This window comes from Lipophrys pholis (assembly GCF_963383615.2).
Source record: "Lipophrys pholis genome assembly, chromosome: 15".
In the NCBI taxonomy this organism is placed as follows: domain Eukaryota; kingdom Metazoa; phylum Chordata; class Actinopteri; order Blenniiformes; family Blenniidae; genus Lipophrys; species Lipophrys pholis.
In genome coordinates this window covers 8473426-8493891 of record NC_137642.1, presented here as the reverse complement: position 1 = coordinate 8493891, position 20466 = coordinate 8473426, and the positions used below count along the sequence as shown (strand labels likewise).

General features: G+C 41.3%; 2 protein-coding genes across 2 annotated transcripts; both read right to left on the bottom strand.

Annotated features, from left to right (window-relative positions):
- Window positions 1-225: 225 nt before the first annotated feature.
- Window positions 226-2983, bottom strand: hmx2 (H6 family homeobox 2). The gene is made up of 2 exons (XM_080481166.1): window positions 2472-2983; window positions 226-1844 (listed from the first exon to the last, which is right to left on the bottom strand). The coding sequence occupies exons 1-2, from the start codon at window positions 2752-2754 to the stop codon at window positions 1297-1299; spliced, it is 831 nt and encodes a 276-aa protein (XP_080337292.1). The 5' UTR covers window positions 2755-2983; the 3' UTR covers window positions 226-1296.
- A 5882-nt stretch (window positions 2984-8865) lies between these two features.
- On the bottom strand, window positions 8866-11220 carry hmx3a (H6 family homeobox 3a). Its single transcript, XM_080482308.1, has 2 exons — window positions 10513-11220; window positions 8866-9780 (listed from the first exon to the last, which is right to left on the bottom strand). Exons 1-2 carry the CDS (start codon window positions 10799-10801, stop codon window positions 9158-9160), a joined length of 912 nt encoding a protein of 303 aa, XP_080338434.1. The 5' UTR covers window positions 10802-11220; the 3' UTR covers window positions 8866-9157.
- Between the last annotated feature and the right edge of the window lie 9246 nt (window positions 11221-20466).

Below are 20466 nucleotides of genomic sequence, written 5' to 3'. Positions count from 1 at the left end.
TTCAAATGAGAGAAGATCCCGCCCAGAGGCACGATTGGCCAGTGGTAATGTGCATCTCCTTTTCCAGTCTCAAATGTGCTTTATCTACTTGTTATGAAGCAGCTTGTTCAGCTCGCCCACCTTTTTCATTTACTGTGGTCCATGGCAATTATCATTAATTAAAAATGAATATAAAACTAGTTGGGTTTTTTTTTTTTTTAATTAAAGCAACAGTGGTTTTAGGTAGAGCTGGATATTTTTTATTCTGTGTGAGCTTGCATGCATGTATGAGTGAAATAATCTGGAGGCTATTGCATGAGCCCCTCAAGAGGAAAACAGTATTACATTTCACACATTTATGCATTGCTGTTTTCCAAACACAGAGACAGATTATAAAGCATCTGAATCACACCCACAATGTAATGATTATTATGTGCTAAATTATGTGGTTTTGTGGTGATCAATTTAAAATCCTAATTCTAGTCCAGATTAAGATGTAGTAAAATCCAATGTTAAAAGAGTTTGGTGAGGAATCAGGCAGCTCTTCAACAAGAAATTATATAATGTGAATATATCATTAACCCTCAAGATATTATTACCACACTGGATTATTGCAGTAGAATACCTTGAAACAGAATCATGTCAAAAAAATAAAAAGTGTGCTCTTTTAGAAAAGGCCAAAACTAAAGACGTTAACCTTTCCCTTGTTTCAAATTGCAATAGGTGTTTGTCTTTTGTGCTTTTAAAAATAGGCTGTCCACAGTTGTATTCACAGATGCATAGAAATTCATAAAATGATACCAAGCAAGCATCAATTTTCACTGAAATAGAAAATTTATTGAGTGAGAAGAGTATTATTGGAGATCTAAATTACAATAGAAAGATGATATTTTCTCATTAAATGGAAGGATTGTGTGTTTTTCTCCAATCAGATGGAAAAAAAGGACGGTTTTTAGAATACCTTTTGATCAGCTCTGACTAAAAACGGTGTAAGAGGAAATCTAGTGGAATCCATTATTTCCCCTCTGGAATGTGGTCACGAAGCTTTAACTCCAGTATTTATTCAGTGAAAGAAGGAGAAAATTAAAAGTACAAAATTGTTATAATTATTTATACACATGGTGTATTTTATACATGTAAGCTTGATTGCTTTCTTGTGAGACATACAGTTGCTGCATAAGAATTTCGTCAACAAATAAAGTAATACAATTAATATACAGTGGTTATGTAGACACTTATAAGAATGTGGTATTGTTTTGTAATGCGTATTTTTTTCTTTTTACGTGGACTGCAGTGGTGAACATACAGTATAGTCAGTCAATACTCGATTTTGTTATACAGGTTGTATAAAGGTAACGCTGGCAGGTTGCTCCCCGGGTAATAAAGAGGCGTCGGGAAGGCGATAGACCGGGGAACCGGCACGCGCAGTAAGGAGTTATCTCTGAAAACCAGCGGCATCCCCACGAGAGTCTGTGCGGACGCGTGGGCCATGTTGGCCGCCTCCAGTTCCGCTGAGAGCTGCCGTTTCCACTTGTTCCTCCTGTTCTGAAACCACGTCTTGACCTGAGTCTCCGTCAGCTGCAGGCTGGAGGCTAAGCAGGCCCGCTCCGAGCTGCTCAGGTAGCGCTTCATGTCGAAGGTGGACTCCAGCTGGTACACCTGACTCCGGGAGAAAACCGTGCGCGTCTTCTTCTTGGCCGAGTTGCCCTGCTTGTCCGCGCCGTCCGACTGTCTCTCCTCCGACAGGGGCGACATTTGGTGGCAGGACCGCTCCTGCTCCTCCTTATAATCCTGCAGTAGAGGCTGTGTCAGGTGCGGCCGCCGCGCCAGCCCGTCGCTCCCAGGCAGAAGTCCTTTAGCGGGACCTGAACGCACCACGGGGGAGAAGGACACATTTTACGCACGATTTCTTTTTTTTTTAGGCAAACAATGACAAAAAAACAGTACAATATTCAGACATAGCTACTCATTTTAAGAGTTCATTAAGAGTGAACTCTGACTTGTAAAATCCACTGCTGAAAGCCTACAACTTTTTTTTTTTTTTAAAAATAAACAATTCAGTCTGAGTATGCTTGGTGTACAGTACGCTATTAATTAAATCCGACTCTATTTAACGCTCAATTGACGACGTGTAGTGCAGCCATTTTGGAAACATGTTTCATCAATTAGCAGGCTCAATTAAATTTGAAATGAGAGGAAAGACACAGGGCTAATTATTCGACCTTTTCCTCCTGTGCTGCTGCAGCGGTGATAGTCTGCACACAACAAAGTGAGAGTTGATGGAGCTGCACATCACACACGTTAATGAAATGTGAAGTGCAAACCAAAACATGAATGGTGGGTCTGGTATTTTTATTTTTTTTAAATCTAAGTAAAGTAATTTTATTGTCGTGCTTTAAAAAGTTTGCCTTAGTTGAGTTGAGTTGTGTTTTGTTAATATTGTAATAACAATAGTCGTAATAATAATAATAATAATAATAATAGCTCCTCACCTAAACAGAAGTTGTGCGCTTGGTGCTGGGTGCACGGCTCGCTGTGACCCGTGTCGGAGCAGAAGCAGTCAGCTGAGTCCTCCCCGCCGCTGCACTCCTCGGAGGAAGAGACCGACAGAGAGCGCCTCCGCGGCGGCGGCGGCGGCGGCAGCAGCGGCCCCTTGGGGAGCTCCTTGGTCCCGGAGCGCGGCTCATCGGACGACGTGCCTAAAATCGACTGAATTGTAAAGCTGGAAATCGGGCCCGACGAGCACTTGCTCCCGCTGTCTTCTGCGCTACTCATTCTCGCTTCATAACAGTATTGAAGTATTGACGGAATCGGTCTGCCTCCTTGTATTCCGTTATTGCTTTTTCTACACAATTGGTGCGTAAAAATGGCAAACAATCGTCTATTGTCCGCTTTCCCCCCCTCGCCTGGTTAATTGTGGAGTTTTCACATTGAAGGAGTTAGAGGTGTTTTTTCTCGAGCTCGGGGATCATGAGTGTATTCCTGGTCCTCCTCCTCACTCTCTGGATCGAAAGCAGCGAGGTTGCGTCGCTTCATTTGCATGTAGGTAAGCTCCTCCTGGACCAATCGCAGCGTCCGACACGAGCCCGGAAAATTCAAACCCCTGTCAAGGATTTGAGATGGGGTGAGGAGAGCGAGGGAGCCGGAGAAGTGCATTTCTGCACCCAGCCGCTTTTTAAAACATATCAGATTATGAACTCGAAGACTTGAAATCTTTTCTTTTTAATATTTTATTTTCATAAATCTGGTGAACACAAAGCAGCTGTGTTTGCGCACCTCTTGAAATGTATCAAAAGTTGTATTAAATTGTTTTACAATAAATTTGAATTTGCAGAAAAAGTTTTTGAAATCCATAGTGTTTTGAGCATTTTATCCACTATGCACGGCTGCAGAAAAATATGTATTTTTATCAAATACGTTATTGCTTATTTTGCATCATATCTAACCCGCAAGCATTACAAAGTATCAGTCAGCTGAAGATGACCTTATACCAGGACTGTCATGTTGGCTTTTATCCCTCATGCTAAATTGGGTTTCGTGACGACAGCACGCGCACTGCCTCAGAACTAAGACAAAATGCCTAACTCATTTTTCCCTGAAAATAATAAACTCATTCCGCGTCCATTATCTACGATTAAGAATTAATTTGATCATTACTGAGCTAATCTGCCTCGTGATGACCGCGCTTGGAGTGGGGGCCGGCTAATTGATTGACTAATTGATTGGAGGTGGTGGGGGCTGAGTGTGCGCACGCGTCCGCGTTTGTGTGTGGGGTGCGCGCGTGGTGCGAGACGAGGTGGGGGTGCGCTTCTCACCACTAACCCTGTGTGTGTGTGTGTGTGTGTGTGTGTGTGTGTGTGTGTGTGTGTGTGTGTGTGTGTGTGTGTGTGTGTGTGTGTGTGTGTGTGTGTGTGTGTGTGTGTGTGTGGGACAGCTGCGGGGCCTGAGCTGGAGGTTCGGGCACATTATCCCTCTTTTACTGCTTTGTAAGGAAGCCCCAGACACATTACAAATGGTCAGCTTTAATCATCGTGTCAGCGCCCTTCCCGGTAGCAACACAACCGGTATTTGGTGTTGAGGCTGCTCGGAATAAAGAGAAGACTGACAATAACGTGATATCGCTGCTGATGACGATAATGATGCTCACACCAGATCCTGTCATCATCGTGGCAAGTGAACCAGACGCATCTGGATTCACGCGTAAATTTCTTCAACTGGCAGCGGGGCCAGCAGCTGCTAAACGATCTTACTAAAACGCTTACGCAGTGGAGGCTTTACAGAAGGGGCGGGGGGGGGGGGGGGGGGGGGATATACGAGGGCAGTCAAGGCGGATGCTGGATTTATGGTGGTTACACATAAGGCGTGAAATCTGCAATGACAGTTAAATGGGTTTATTTTATATGCCGCTCTTTTCAAACAAAGACCTTTGTCAGTGCAGCCGCCTCCATCACTTTCAGACGACTTTTGCAAAGTGAGATTAGTTCATCACGGAGATAGTGGACATAGCAGGCTGCTATTGTGCCGCAGAGAATAAATTACACATGCTGTTTTTATGTCCGATTCTAGCGTTTATGGACCAGTCGTACAGGCCGTGCGTCGTGGTCCCTTCTATATGGAAATGTCCATCGTTTTACGCGTGTGTGTGTGAGTTTCGAGGCCTGGCGAGGCCCAAGCAGCAAGGAGCGAGCCTAAGTTCGTGCTCTATCACAATGATAGGTGGTGTATGGCCGCCCTACCGCAATAACAGAACAAGATCTTTAGCAGGAGAGAAAGGTCTGAGAAAGACAGATGAAGTTATGAGGCGCTTTGATCCGGGAATCAAGCTTCGATAAATATTAAACAAAGACCCTTTACACGTGTGTATTATGATATATGGCGTGTCCAAGTCTGGAATAAGGAAATTACCAGAGAAAATGATATCAATAAATTTTCTAAGTATAAACGTTGATTATGTTTCGATTTTCATTCAAGAAAGCGGGGCCTGCTCTTTTTTCAGGAGGCGTTTGTGTGCGTAAGTGCGTGCGTGAGATGGAGAGAGAGAGGAAAAGAGAGAGAGAGAGAGAGAGAGAGAGAGAGAGAGAGAGTTGTAAACGCAAGCAGAGCACCCGAGCCCTGGAGGTGTACAATTTATGTAATCTGAGTGTGGAAATGAACTGGGTAATTTATTGGAAAACACAAAGTCAGGAAGATTGGATCAGTACAGCCTATCCAAGGGCTCCTATCCATCAAGTTCCAATTAACAACCTAACCATTGAGTTTTAATGGCTTTCCAATCTACTGCCCTGATAGACTCATCAATTCCTCGGGGAGAAATTAAGAAAATCGACCGCCCCTCGGCGTTTCAGTGTCATTCTTCACAGCAACTATATGTCAAATTAAAAACACAATTAAAATTTAAACTGTTCCAATCAGACGGTGCCCCGCAACCTATGTTTCACTTAATAGAACTTTGATGAAAATCTGATGCTCGCATTCAATCAGGAAAGCAAATGGGATGGGTTTAAAACAAGATTTCCTCTTCAGGAAGTGTCAAAAAAAAAAGAGAGTTGTTGAAACACGTGCGCTTTGACGCGTCACGCCACGGGACACGAGGCGCTGGCATCACTTTTTGTCTGGCCCTGTGATTATGGAGATGTGCAGGTACTTTGTGTCTATAACGAGATGCGATTGTGGAGGCAAGGGACCAACATGAAAGGTGCTTTTCAGGCGATTTTCCTGAACTTTGCTGTGCCCACATCTGGCCCAATTTGCCAGAGAGCGCCATCAAAGAGGATGTTTATCAAAGATATTGGAAACTCTGAAGGCGGAGGTATGAAAATAATGTGTCTCTTAATGCTTTGAAATATCACCGGATCCACGTGATTTCACTCTTTGTCGGAAACCTGGCAGCCACTCAGGGGCCTCAGAGGACCTCATCTCCGCCAGAAATAATTCTTGAGTCTTCTGCCCCTAAGAAATGCTTTAATTTTCGTTCCCCCGGCCTCTGAAGTCACAATGCAACAAACTTTAATGGTCCAGCACACATGTGAACAGATGCCAGCGGCTGCAGAGAAGAGGCTGGCATTATGCAAGGTGCCGGGGCCACTTGTGTGTTTCCAAACTGGCACTAAAACCTATGATAGGGCTTAAAATTACCCATTCAGCTCTCCATTTTAATGTAATACGCTGAGCGCAGTCCCCGGTCACGTCCGTTTGTCCCCGTTCCTGCAAATGTACTTTATCTGATTTTGGCCCCGTTCCCTTTTCTCCTTTACATAAAGATGTCGCACAAATGGAAATTATCGAGTGGTAATTTTTTCAATTTATGCGCGCAAATCAAGGTCATAAGCTGAACCGAAGCGGCGTGTGAACGTTGCTCTTACTTGACGCAATATGCTGCAGACGTTTGCAGATCGATATGTGCCAGGGGAATAATGCCATACCAATCTATTAATTTGCAGTAATGGGGCCGTGTTGAGTGTGCGTGGTAGGTACACGTCAATACTTGGATGATCTGACGATATTTGAATGAACCCCTTTGTCTTGATGAGGTCATCAGAGTTTAGAGCAGACTGATTTATTTCCAATAATCGTATTATTCTGCAGATGAAAATAAAAAAATGGCCTTTGAGACAAAAAAAAAAGCTGCTCTGGGTGAGAAACAAGTTTCTGTGTGAGTTCACTCGTGATTTGACTCGATTTTTCCATCTCAACCAATTTATTTAGTAAAACTATGGTGAAAATGTCCAATGTTTGGGTATTACAAATGCGGGGGGGGGGGGGGGGGGGGGGGGTATTGGATTGTTTTGCAATATGAACTTACAGAAGTTCATAACACTAAAGCTGAAAGGTATAGCTTCTGAATACACCTGATCACAATCTGAAAGTTTAAATCCTAATAAGCAGTATTATACATCATTATTACATCTGTTTAGTTTCGTTTAGTTTGTTTTGTTTTGTTTTGTTTTGTTTTGTTTTTATGACGATCACTGATCACTGTAATTTTGGCGTTGGGAATGTTCCCATGTTATCAAGGACTGACAGGCGTGTTGCTTCCAGCCATTCACTTCCTCCTGCAGATTTATTTAGATGTACACGTTTTGAGATCTCAAACAAAATGAGTATGGGAACAAAACTGACGCAAGGGCAGCATTTCAGATGATTTGGCTTTGGAAATTGGAAAAAAAGGTTTATTCCGATTGTATTGTATGTAACTCAGTACTGGTTTATGTATTGTCTTGATTCAAGCTGGAAGGTCCAACTATACTTTTAGTAAATAGATTGTTTTGGATTAAAACAATCAGGATGAACTCGAACTGCCAATTGATAATCAGTTTATATTTTATAATTAATAAAATGTTATTTTGATAACTTACGTGCCAGCGTCATCTCATGCAATTGACCCTAACTTTGGTAACACCTGTAGGAACGTATCTGTTACCAAGTACCCACTCAGTGGCTTATCTTCGTTGGAAATCTTGACTTCAAAAGCAAAAATAAAAGTAGTTCTGAGTTGATATTAAGCAATGTTGACTTCATGTATGATGCCCCTTTAGGATTAAGATCAATAAGCGCCATTGATTCTCTTTAACTCGACAGGCTCTCCCTGTAAAGAAAAATAAAAACGTTTCCTCACAAAGTGATCAAAAATAAAATTGTATGCAACTAAAAATGCGTAAAATCAAAGGGAAAAAGGATATGTTATAAGTAGACGTTTTCCTCGCAAAATAATCGAGTGAGATTGGAGATCCTGACATTTTCACTCAGTCAAATGGACACGAGAGAGCAAGAGAAACATGTTAAAAGACTGCAGCTCATATACTCAGGGAGTAATTTCCTCTTCTGAATACATTACCCTTAATTTTGGCAAGATGGTGGCAATTACGCATCTAATTGACCGAACCACTTTTTATGTAAAATGAGGATGTGTTGGTAAAATAACGTTTTAAACTGCTTAACTAGATGATTAGAGAAACCCACCTGCCCATGCACCCGAGTGTGCAAGTGTGCTCGCGTGTGCGCGTGCACGGAGCCTCAACTGTGGGAGTCAATATTTTTTTTCGCACATATCCTGAGAAAACACGTTAAATATAGACACAATAAAAAAGCTCAAGGACATATTTAGAAAAAAAAAATTTCCACATCTGTTAGAGAAAAAAAGTCATGAAAAATGTCCTAAAATGTAAGGAATATTTTCCATTTATTTCACAACATGGTTCAGCAATACAATATCAAAAACGTTTTTTGTTTTGTTTTTTTTGTACTGTACAAGGGAGAAACCGTGTGAGCAGTCGCCTCCTCCCTGCGCCTCCTTAAATATATACATTTACAGATTTTGTACACCAGTGTAGTGGATATTTTTGCCTCACCTGATCGTAAAACACAAAGTAGAGAATGAGACACACTTGAGCTTGAAAGACGTGTCCATGTAGAGGGAACAAGTAGTCAGGATAACTCAAACTAAACGTGAAGCTACATGGGTATTTTACAGATCAGAGTGTTTTCTTTTTTTTGATTGTCCCCCGTCAAGCGCTTTAGAGAGCAAAGAATAATAATTACAAGAAGAAAAAAACCTCATCAGTGTCCCAACATGAACAGATAACAAAAACATTTCCCGTGTGGTGGATTCGTTCATTCACAGCACACTGCCAGTGTATTGCACATCATGGTATTATTAATTCTGAAACTGGAAACAAAATAAAAATTAATTTGTCAGATGAAGAGTCTGCGCCTTTAGGTTGCCAGTGTTTTTTTGTTTTTTGTTTGTATGTGTGTGTTTTTTTGTGCGTAAACAATGTATTTTGTCTCCATCACACAGATGTGTCACGTTAACCAACAAACATCGTGGTAAAACTAGGAGAAAAATAAGACACACATCAGGCAGTGTAAAGAAATTGACTCCTGAGGTGGCAATAATAATAATAATAATAATAATAATAATAATAATAATACATGAGATTTCAATCAGATCACGTGTAAACGGCTGTAATGGAAAATGAAACAATATGTTTGCCAACAAAAAAAAAAGGTCCATGTTTAGGCCTGACAGTGACAGTCTCTTTTTTTGTTTCTTCATTCACTCAGTTGTATAAAAATATCAAGTCATTTTATTTATTTTCTTCTTCTTTTTTCACTTTCGTAGGGAGCTGAATAAGGAACCAGGCCCCTGACTACTAAATGCCATAAAACTGAGTCATTTTCAAACGGGTCTGAGCAGCGGCACCGATGTGACGATGGGGTGGGAGTAATACACCCCGGGGTGCGGGAAGGTGAGCAGCGGCTGGCTCACTGGCACGTTGGCCGACGCGCCCCCGCTCTCCGAGGGCGAGTTCTCGTGGTAGAGGATGGGCACCCGCACTATCCTCTGCGCCGCGGCGTGGCTCAGGTTGGCGGCCTCCAGCTCGGCCGCCAGCTGCCGCTTCCACTTGTTCCTGCGGTTCTGAAACCAGATCTTGACCTGCGTCTCCGTCAGGTGGAGGGACGCGGCCAGGCCCGCGCGCTCCGAGCTGCTCAGGTAGCGCTTCATGTCGAAGGTGGACTCCAGCTGGAACACCTGGCTCCGGGAGAAAACCGTGCGCGTCTTCTTCTTGCGGCACGGCTTCTTGTCGTCGTCCCTCTTCTTCCACTCCTCCAGCTCGTCTTTTTTGGCCTCTTCCGTGTCGCTCTCCTCCAGGATGATCTCGTCGCTGCTCTTGTTGTTGTTGTGGTCGTCGTCTTCGTCGTCGTCTTTCACGTCGGGCTCGGATTTGAGCACCAGGTCTGGAGAGTCTCTGTCCGTACCCGAGGTCGGAGAGGAGTCTCTTGCTCCTGGCTTCTCGGAGGCTAAAAAAAAATTAGAGAGACACAGGGAAGATTTGGTCACAAATAAGGTTTTGTGTGTGAGTCAGCCTGTTGATGCTGGATGAAGGAAAACGGAAAAAGGTAATAAATCTGATATTGGAAAAAAAAAAAAAGCTTGACTCATTAACATCTATTTAACTTTTAATATATTTTTATTGAATTACTATTTAAAAAGAACAAATATGAGTCGTTTTTCGAAACGCATCAATTTCTTCAGATAAATAAACCTCAGAGTGTTTTCTTTTCTTTCCATCAATGTATGATAACGCTATTCGTACCAACGTGTTTCAAAATCCAAGGTGGATAAATCACAGAAAGCGGCAGGTGAAAATGCTGTCAGTGGCCAAGCCTCAGGGGTAAGATGTGCACGGTGAGCGCCAATAGACAAATCAAAAGCACGCTGCGCATCGCCACCCTCATCCAATGATTTGAGGATGTCTACTTCATTTTATGCACAGTGTGTTACTTTATTGATCTATTATCCCACGTCTTGGTATAACAAAATAGGCCTTTACAGAGGTGTTAAATCATTATAGTCTCTGCAGGGGAGACGGGATGGGAAATATTTCTATCGCAAAAAAAAACAACAACAAAAAAACCGCACAAAAATCCACCTTCAAAATATGTAAAGAGGAAGTTAGTTAGATGGAAGCCTTGTGTTTTTCTTTCGCAACCAGTTTGCATTGTGTGTTTTCGATAAGAAGATGAACTTACCTTCACTTCTGTGCAGATGGGCGGCTGAGCTGAGGGTGTAGGGGTACCACCACGCCGAGGTGCGCTCCAGGTAGTGAGCCGGGAGGTTGAACCTCTGTGCGGGCAGGTCAAAGCGTGGAAAGTTGAACTCCCCGACCTGGGTGAGGGAAAATCCTCCCTCCAGGGCCGCCTTGGTGGCCGCCAGCATCGGCTTGGGCTTCGACGGTTTGCTATCGCAGTTCAGCAGGTTCTTAATGAAGAAAGGAGAGTCCTTGGCCGGAGCGCACGTCTCTTGCGTTGTCTCTGGCATCGCTGTTGGCTTGTGGTCTGGACGCGGAGGACCACGGAAGCAGGAGTTTAAAAAAAAAAAAAAAAAAAAAAAAAGAAAGAAAGAAAAGAAAAGAAAAAAAACAATAGGTTGACTCACAAGCTGTCGATATCCTTTCCTATGCGAGGAGCTCCTGTTTTTATTCTTCTTGGGAAAACTTCGCACCCAGCGAGCGCGTCAAAACAAACGCCCGTCTGGGTTAGGAAAATAATAAAATAAAGTGTTGGAGAGGGAGGCGAAAAGTACAAACATGGAGATGTCTCATGCCGGACTCTTTCGTCAAAAAACGTAAAACCTGCGTCCACTGTGTCAGTCAGTCAGGCGTCTGATGCTAATGATGAAATAAAAATGTCATCCAAGTTAAATGCGGAAAGTATAGGCGATTGGGCATGTACAATGGCAAATGGGATTAGGGGAAAGACGGTGAGGGAAGAGAGAGGGAGGGAGAGAGAGAGAGGGAGAGAGAGAGAGAGAGGGAGCGTCCTCCCCTCCCTGTGCGCTCTGGCTGCAGGCTGTGTGCGCTCGCCTGTTATTGGTCTCATACAGTCCAATTAGCAGCAAATGAACGCAGGGTTGTTGCCGCCAAAAAGGAGGGTTTGGACCATCAGGAGCAAAAAAAAAAACCCTGCATCAACACACATTATTACAGTCTGGCACATATCTGCTGCATGAGTCTACTCCCCGTGCAGTGCTTTGTTTTCTTTTTAAATGTATTTGGTCTGTTTTAAGGCACTTTAAACCTGAAACAATATGTCTGTCTTTTTAAATAACCATCTCCATTTATTCATTTATAAAAAACCCAACAAAACGTGTAGGCCTTTAGTTAAGCTTATTAATATATCAGTATGACGCTTGGAGTCTAAATTGAAAATAGCACTTGAGTGTGAGGTCTACGATAAAAGCCACACTGTCACAGATATATGAGCAACGTCAACACGTTTTTGAAATTCTAATTCAACTAAATATGCGGAATCCTTCATATTTGGATCCTAAACTAATATAGAAGTAAACAGGTGTAAAAACACAATTAGTTGGATGTCCAGATCTTCGAAGCTCCTAATTTTCCCATCTCAGATTGCAAGACTAATAAAGAAAGAAAATTGGCGGAAATCAGACAGGAGCTACTCAACGTGTCACCAACGGGCGATTAGATTCATATTTCTGATTCATTGATTTCCAGAGACGGCCACTTCTACCATGTCTGCGGGTCGCACACTCATTTCTTTCTTCCCTCATCGATTTCGTTAATTCATGCCTCTGATTGCGCTCTTTGTAAATGTGCTATGTATATTCCCTCATTGATATTAATTGACTTGTTGGAAAAAGAAGAAGAAAAAAAAAAAGCAGCCCACTGGGTTGTTTTGGTGGAGTTGAAAAAGCGAGGAGACAGCGTCCTCTGTGGGTCATGTGGAGAAAATGCATGGAAACTCTGTGCAGCTTTGCTTAAGTCATTCGTGTCGTGCCCCCCCCCCCCCCCCCCCCCCCGCACCCCCCGCCCCTCCAATTGTCTTTACCAGAAGTGGGAAGGGTTACTAAACAGGTGTACTCAAGTATAACTTGTAATATTCTGCGGACATTGTATTCGATTAAAAGTATTATAGTTAAAAACACTGAAGTCTGCATCAATAACCACATGAACTATTATCAACAGCAACTCAATCTAATACCTCTGCATAAAATATCTACAATCAAGTCACATTCATCAGAGAAACAAACATTTTAAATTAAACAAAAAAATTGGTTATAAATATCCAAAGTCTTTTAATATTATTTTAATTAAGGGCATACACAGAGACCTCTGGTAACTAGATTATGAGGTGTCACTTGATTGAAAGTATGGGTGACATTAGATAATGGAAAATACCAATTACTCACAGTAATGTCACTATCTGTAATTTCTGAATCAAACGTTTTTATGTTCATTATAATTGCCATTTTAAATAATCGAACAAATATTCAGGTGTAAACCAGGTCCTTATAACAAAAACTCCTGAGTTTGAAGATTAGCGTTTTCACTAAATCTAAAAATAAAATTTTGTTGTATATAATTATTAGTACTCTTTTTAGGAGGTGTGAGTATGTTAAAGTAAAAAGGTGTTACTAGAAGCCATTCATGTGTTTGTTTGTGTCTTAACACAGCAGCAGCTCCTTGAGCCCCTACATGCTCTTCTATGTCCATGTAATTAACACATGTTATTCATTTAGTGAGCTGCTCGAGTGAGGAGATCCTGTTACTGTGATGTAATTACTGCATTTCCTCACATGGCGAACGTTGCAGGTGTTTGTAAATTAAGTGTACACGTTTTTAGGGTACAAACTGCAGAGAGGTCAAGGCAGTATAATATGCTTCTCATGTCACACTGGTAAATATGAACTACTTTGAGTTTGATGAGCTGAATGTTTAATTTCTATTCTAACTTATACATCACTCCTATAAATTTAAGCTTGCATTCTCATGTACAAAATAATGGTAATAATAATCATTTTACTGCTGAAGTGATGTCATTAAAGTTGAAAATTCTCATTATATGTACCATTAACCCAAAGAAAATAACTTTAAGGGGTCCAACTCTATGGAGATGCAATTTTTAAGAAATGACCAAATAATTAAAGAAACAAAATTCCTCTGTACACGTTAATCAGTTGTTGCATGTGTGTTATCATTTGTATGCGTCACAATGCTCCTGAGCAAAAAGTGTTATTATGAATTCTGATGAGTCGGCCCTGCATCAAAAACCTTTTGAAATATTCACATGCTTTGATTTAACTTTAGAAACTGTCATTTGAAAAGTCAAAGTTAGTGGATATTTCAATTCTTACAGTTCATATGTTTTTGCACAATGGCTTAAAACTATGGACGGCGTCACAGCAAGTCCAGATCAGATAAATACATTTGGGTTGTTGGTGTCAAAAACATTGTTTAAAATGTTCTCACTAGTGCATTCTAACTCGATTGTGCAGTATTTTTACCGCTTTATTTCCGATCGGTCGAGTGGAAACATAACCTGTATTCATGTCATATATTTCACTAAGAGAGCGTGTGGTTGAACTGGATTTGGAAGCTGTTCTGCATTCAGAAATCATCAATTTTCTCCTCCTTATCACCTTCAATTTATGGGTATTTATTACAAGTGGATCACAAATACTGCTGCAGAGACATGAAGAGGGGGAATAAGCAGAGCAGAAAACCTTGAAGAGAAGCCGTACAGACTGAGATCTTGTCGCCTGTGCTTTAAAAAAAAAAAAAATAGGGCTAATATTATGCATTGATTAGAAACATGCAGTAGACAAAGCCCAGAGGCCATATAGGCCTCTTGAATGCTCCATAAGTCTATTTTTGTTGCTCCTCGGGTAGGTTACTATGACTTTTATATTATTTATTTCAAAGCGCCCAGATATTGATTATTTCACAAGGAAAAATGACAAATGGCAGGAGGGAATGACACGGTCAGCAGGTTCTATTAGAGAAATGATAGTGTTGCTCGTGGTTTGTTAAAAGGTCCAGTTTAGATACTTTATAGGTTTACATCCATCATCATCTAATGACCTATTTGATGAAAAACACGGGCTCTGTGACAACAGCCCTGTGCAGCCAACTTTGCTTTGTAATTGCTCCCATATTAAATATAGATTTTTGTTTTGATATCTTGTGAGAATTCCTTTCTGTGGGTCAGAATTGTGATAAAAGACATCGACGCAATGGCAAGAGCTCGGAGGGAGAAAAGTGGAGAGACGGTGGGGAAAAATGTGTGGGTAAGAGACACAGTTGACAGTGAAGCTGGGAGTTTCTTATTTTAAGTTCAGGGCAGTGTTGAGAGGAAGTGTTCAGAAGCTTTTACCTGTTTAAATGTTGCAACTCTGCAAAGTAGGAATGAACCGTGCATGTAAAAGTGCTGCATTGTAAATTGCACTGACATTGAAGCGCAGTTCAAAATACTGAATTACACACAAAATATCAATATTGTAGTAGATGCTTGGACTCCTGCCTCTATTGGTGATGTGTCACTGTATGCTTTTTTTGACAGTCATTGTAAGTTTTACTGTATCTTATGTTGTTTTGTTGATCATTTAAAGTAATGATATGGTAATGAATATAAATGTATGCAGAATTGGAGTCCAGATTTTGGGTTGTGAAATACTACGTTACAAGTAAAAACATGAAAAATTGTGATGCAGGTTCATGTGTGCATGTGATTATTGCAGGGGGGTAAAGATTGTCAGTATTTTCATGTATATTAGTAATTAATAATTTACAAACGTACGTCTTGTGTGTGTGTAATCTGTAACTGAAGATGCTGTTAAAATGTGAATTTTTTACATTTCAGAGACCGTGTATTTATTAATTTTTTTACTAAACTAGAATATTATAAATAGCCTCTTATTTAGGAGTTGGCCTGAAATGTACTGCTTCCCGAGTTTGTATGTTTTGTGAGTGAAGGCCTCACTCACAAATTAGGTGCTAAAACATTCGTCTATTCAAACAATGATGGGAATCACATTTTGATGTATTTCCTCTGTTATATCGGCCTCACCTCAGTCCAACGGCACAAAAATGATTAGTTTTTGGTAAATACGGATGTCAGCTGCTAAAATATGATCCGCTTCGGTAACTTTTCTGAAGATAATGTCTTCATCGTGGCATGAGGAATTGAAATGTACTTTGTACAACAAGAAACACCTGGGATCAACATCCACAGCTTAAACATGTGCACCCTGTGTCCTTGCTGCACTTTTAACTGTACACTTCGGTTGGAACGAGCCATTAAACCAATGAAGGCCACCCAGGGATTGCTTAGATTTAAGTATTGCATTTAACTTGTGAAAGAATTGGTGGCCGTCCGCTGACCCGGCAAACTTTAATTGGGATTGTGCAGGTATTGATTGTAAGTGGCCGGGCGAATCCTGAATTACAGCCTGATTAGCTTTTACTCGGCCTCTTGCACCGGCCAGTCGAAGGAGCTCAATGTCATTCAGCTGCCACTTGACTGAGGGAATCCTGTTTCTTCGAGTGTAAACATGGAAGAATGTGTATTTAACATGAGGATGGGGCACCTCTTGCCACGTGATGCCGAAACATTCGACGGCGTCCACATTCAGAAATAATCAGAAAACATGTTCAGTATGTATAGTCGAAGATATATCCTCCTTTTTTTTTTTTTTATTGCTACTCCTCTCATTTTATCTACATTTTATCACCCTTTTCTCTTTCTTTATTGTTTCTCAGCGGAGATGATGACCTCTGTAGGATTTGGATGGAAACAGTCATGGGAGTGATGTAGCCCTTTTTCTCCATTATGTGCAGCTTCGTCCGAGCCCTCCAGGCACCCGCCCTCAATGTCCATCCTCTGTACCTCCAAAAACTCTGCCCTGGATTGTCAGCTTTTAGCCAGCCCGCCTGTATGTGTCATTACAACTCGGTAATCTGGAGAGGGTAGCGGAAAAGTTCTCATCAGTGTCAGGCTGAGATATAGATATGGGCCGGGTAACAAATGGCCAAATGCACAGGCGGCAGAGCACACCATCAATAAAGCAATTTCTTGTGTCATAACAGCCGCGCTTTTCCTAAAGCCAACCTTTCAAAACTTTTCCCTCTGCAAATCGCTGCAGCCCCACCATTAGAGTCCTGCCTTGTGAATTTAATGGATTCCGTACAAATAATATTCCTCCATAATGGAAAAGGTTGAAGTCACTGAAGACAGATGAAGTCATAAACAGGTATAATTGAGAATCAAAGACCGATAAATTTTAAACTGCTATCCATTTTCTCTTTTTAGATGATGATCTATGTCAGCGCGGCTGCAGGAAAATGGAAGAGATTATGGGGGAAAATTATAACAATAAATTTTCTAAACATACACCTTGATTATGCTTCGATTTTTTGGAAGGGTAGAGGGTAAGGGGGGGTGGGGGGGGTTAGAAAGAAAGCTGGGATTGCTGAAAGCTTGCTGGCTAAATGGCACCATAAAATAGGTTCCCCTGCTCTTTTGCCTGCAGAGCGTAGGCATGCCTGGAGGTGTGATTCCCCCCCCCCCCCCCTCTAAATGGGGGAAATGAATTGTGTAATTTATTGCAAACGTGCACACAGTGAGATTAGATCAGCATATCCCATCAAAGGAACAACAATCAATCAGCCTCTAGTTAACAGCTTGAAACACATAAACCAGGGCACCTAATGGCTTTCCAATTTAACAGATTGATAGACTTATCCGGTCCTAAGGGATGAATTAAGAAAACCGGGTACTTTCACACAGGCTCTGGCACTTTTGACAGGACCTTTTCTCCCCTCCAGCTTACTTACCATCCCTACTTCTGAATATAGCGATAAGGTTAACCTGGGAATAAAGACAAAGTCGGTTTTCTCTCTGCTCTTTTTCTTCTTCTTTTTTTTTTTTTTTCTTCTTTCTTTCTGTTTGAAAAAGCACGCTGGAGCTGATTTGTTATTCAGATGAGGCAGGAGTGGAAGTGTGTCAGATGTGGAGAATGGGCCCATTTTAATGACCTGATTATCGTGGGTCATTTGGAACTGTGAAATCAAGGCAGCTATTCAAAGCCACTTAACAATATCTAAATGTGACCCGGGCGACCCATTCAACCAAGGATGGAGTTTAGAGAAAAAAAAAGAAAAAAAAAAAGGAACTTGTTTGTTTCATATCTTATTAGTCACTTAATTGACTGAGGCAAAGTCGTTCATAAAAAAATAAAAAAATAAAAAATTCGAAGAGTAGTTTTCAAAACCAGCTTATTTCTAGTGGATAGCTGCAATTAGATGCTTAATCCATCTTGAAAGAGGAGAAAATGACGAGCTTGGCTCGGTCCAAAGGTTAAAAAAACGAACATAACAGCTTGTATTTATATTTTATGTGGTGTCATTTCATGGGACCTGTAAAATGCAGTGTTTCATTTTTCACACTTAGATAAACAATAAAACCTCTTAACTGGTGAACTGTAGACACCCTGGAAGAAATACTTAGTTGCCTTTCCGTTGAGCCCAGCTTGCACTTTTCCACTATTTTCGGTCCAGGCCGAACTGTAGAAACATAAAAGATGTCATAAACAACACTCTGCATGGAATCCAGGCGTATCTCCCACAACTTTTCCTTTTAAGTGCAATCTGTGTGTGGACGTGCTCTATGGGGCATTTTGTGTATATAACGTTCAGGAAAAACTCATTTTTACTCCGGAGGTGGTTTTCTGTTTGCACCAGTTGTGGTCAGAGGATAGCGGGAGAGAAAATAATACAAATAAGAAACAAGTGACATCAAGCTGATCCACACACTGGATGTGAGCAGCAGGCGAAGATCACAAAATACTACTTTTAAAGTCAAAGATACCCGAAAGGGCCCAGACTACAAGAGACACACAACGCGTTAATATACTACATAATAAGCGTACTCCAAATAGAAAACTGTATATGCATTTACAGGTGTGCAGCGCATGTGACAACAAATCTTTTGAGAAAAACCGAACTGATTCTATTCAATTCTGAACACTGACCAACAGGCAGCTGTCAATGCATGGACATAACATTTTCTTTAACTGGAAATAAAAACTTGAGGGTAGCTGTGACTCAGTTGGTGGAGCGAGGTCTTATTTACGTCCTCTCACTCTATCCACATTGGGTAGCGTCAACACTGAACCCTGACCTGAGCCAAAGCATGGAGCCATTGGTTTTGTATGTAAATAATTTGTGTGTGTGAACGAGTGAATGTGAAGGGACCTTGAGATATGGTAAGTGAGTACAGCGTGTTTACCATTTAACAGCGGGAAAACGAAATGTCCGACCAACTACGTATATCCGAAGAAATAGTAAGGTAGTTTGAACCTTTAAATAGCAACTTAATTCAAGATGGTTCCTCTCAGCAGCAGATATCAGCTTCAAAGAAACATCCAAATAAGGTTAACTGGGCTTTACCGTCTTCTAAAGATCTTGGCTACAAACCTGGAACCTTGACCCAGAGAACCGGTGTAATGCACACTCAGTGTCACTGTATTATCTTGTCCACGGAGACAGCTGATCCTCCTGTGTCGCTGCATAATTGACAGGCTGTTGGTATACCAAGGAGGTGATGCCGAGAGGCATGAGAAAGTGTCACACTAGACCCCAAACTCCTCCAACAAGTAGATCAGAGGAAACTACCGGAGTCGGTCCAGAACAGAGAGGGTGTACACACTGGTTCGCGAAGCCAACAGCGCCTGAAGCCGGTGGCTCACAACAGGCGCATGTAACTGATGTGTGCGCTCCAGTGTGACCTGACAGAAGTCCACATTAAAGAGTCACCAGATCTTCTCCGCAGTGTGAAGTATATGTGAGGCCGGGCGAGGGGGGGTGGGGGTGGGGGTCACTTTCTCGATTTGGACACTTCCGAAAATGAAGTGAGATTCAGCTCGTTGGATGGGAATGAGCCACAATTGATTACTGATGGATCAATAAATTGGCTAATGAATAGGAGCCCATTAGAAAGCATTCAAAACTAATAGCACGTTAACTGCCTCTTTGTTCCTGCTTTTCCATCAGCAGGGTGTGTGCGTGCGTGCGTGCGTGCGTGCGTGCGTGCGTGCGTGCGTGCGTGCGTGCGTGCGTGCGTGTGTGTGTGTGTTTTCTCCAGGTCAAAACTTTGTGTTCCTGCTTTACACTCATACACCTTCCTCACAAAAGACGTGGCAGCAAACTTGAATAAAATTTGTCAACGTTGCTGCCCCTGTTCTTTAGGTGTGAGTATAGCAGGGGGCGCAAGATCACAGAGCGTCAAACATCATCTGTCCCTCCTTCTCTTCCTCCTCCTCCTCCTCCTCCTCCTCCTGCTCCCCCTGACGGACAGTAATTGGTGTTTGTTTGCTCTCTTTTCTCCCTCTCCTGTGTCGTGTGGTGGTAAAGAGTGCCTATTACTGTCAGCTGATTAGTATGGATCCTCAACTTCCTCCAGCAGCTGTCAGGACTGCCTAATAAGAGGAAATTTGAGTGGAGACAAGAGACACACACACACACACACACACACACACACACACACACACACACACACACACACACACACACACGTAAACATTCTATAAGTGAGATAAAGAGATTAATTTTCTCTGCGTGCTCTTTCATAATTCTCTATTTAATTAAATAGATAAAGACACAAATATGTGAATTCCGTCTTCTTTTGGTCGAACGACAAACATTGTTCATGTATTTTCATAAAATGTTGATCATAAATTAATAGAATAGTGGAAGTAGAAACTTCCACTTCTTATCCACCAGCTTTTGAGAAATAATACACTCCACTCCTATGTTGTACAACATCATGAAAAAAGGACTTGTAATATATATATATATATATATATATATATATATATATATATATATATATATATATCGTTATACAATACATCCCCCTGTATGTGGAAATAATAATCTTAATGCTATCATTATAAAAGAAAAGGGAGGACTTATTCAAAAATTTTACTTTAGTACTACTTCTACTACTACTGCTAATAATAATAATAATCATAATAATAGTAATAATAATAATAATAATAATAATAATAATAACAACAACAATAATAATAACCCCTCAAACATTATTTACAAAGTTTTTTGACATATAAAGAAGAAAAGCATGCAGTCAGACAAAGCATTTGATCACAATAATATAGCACACGTT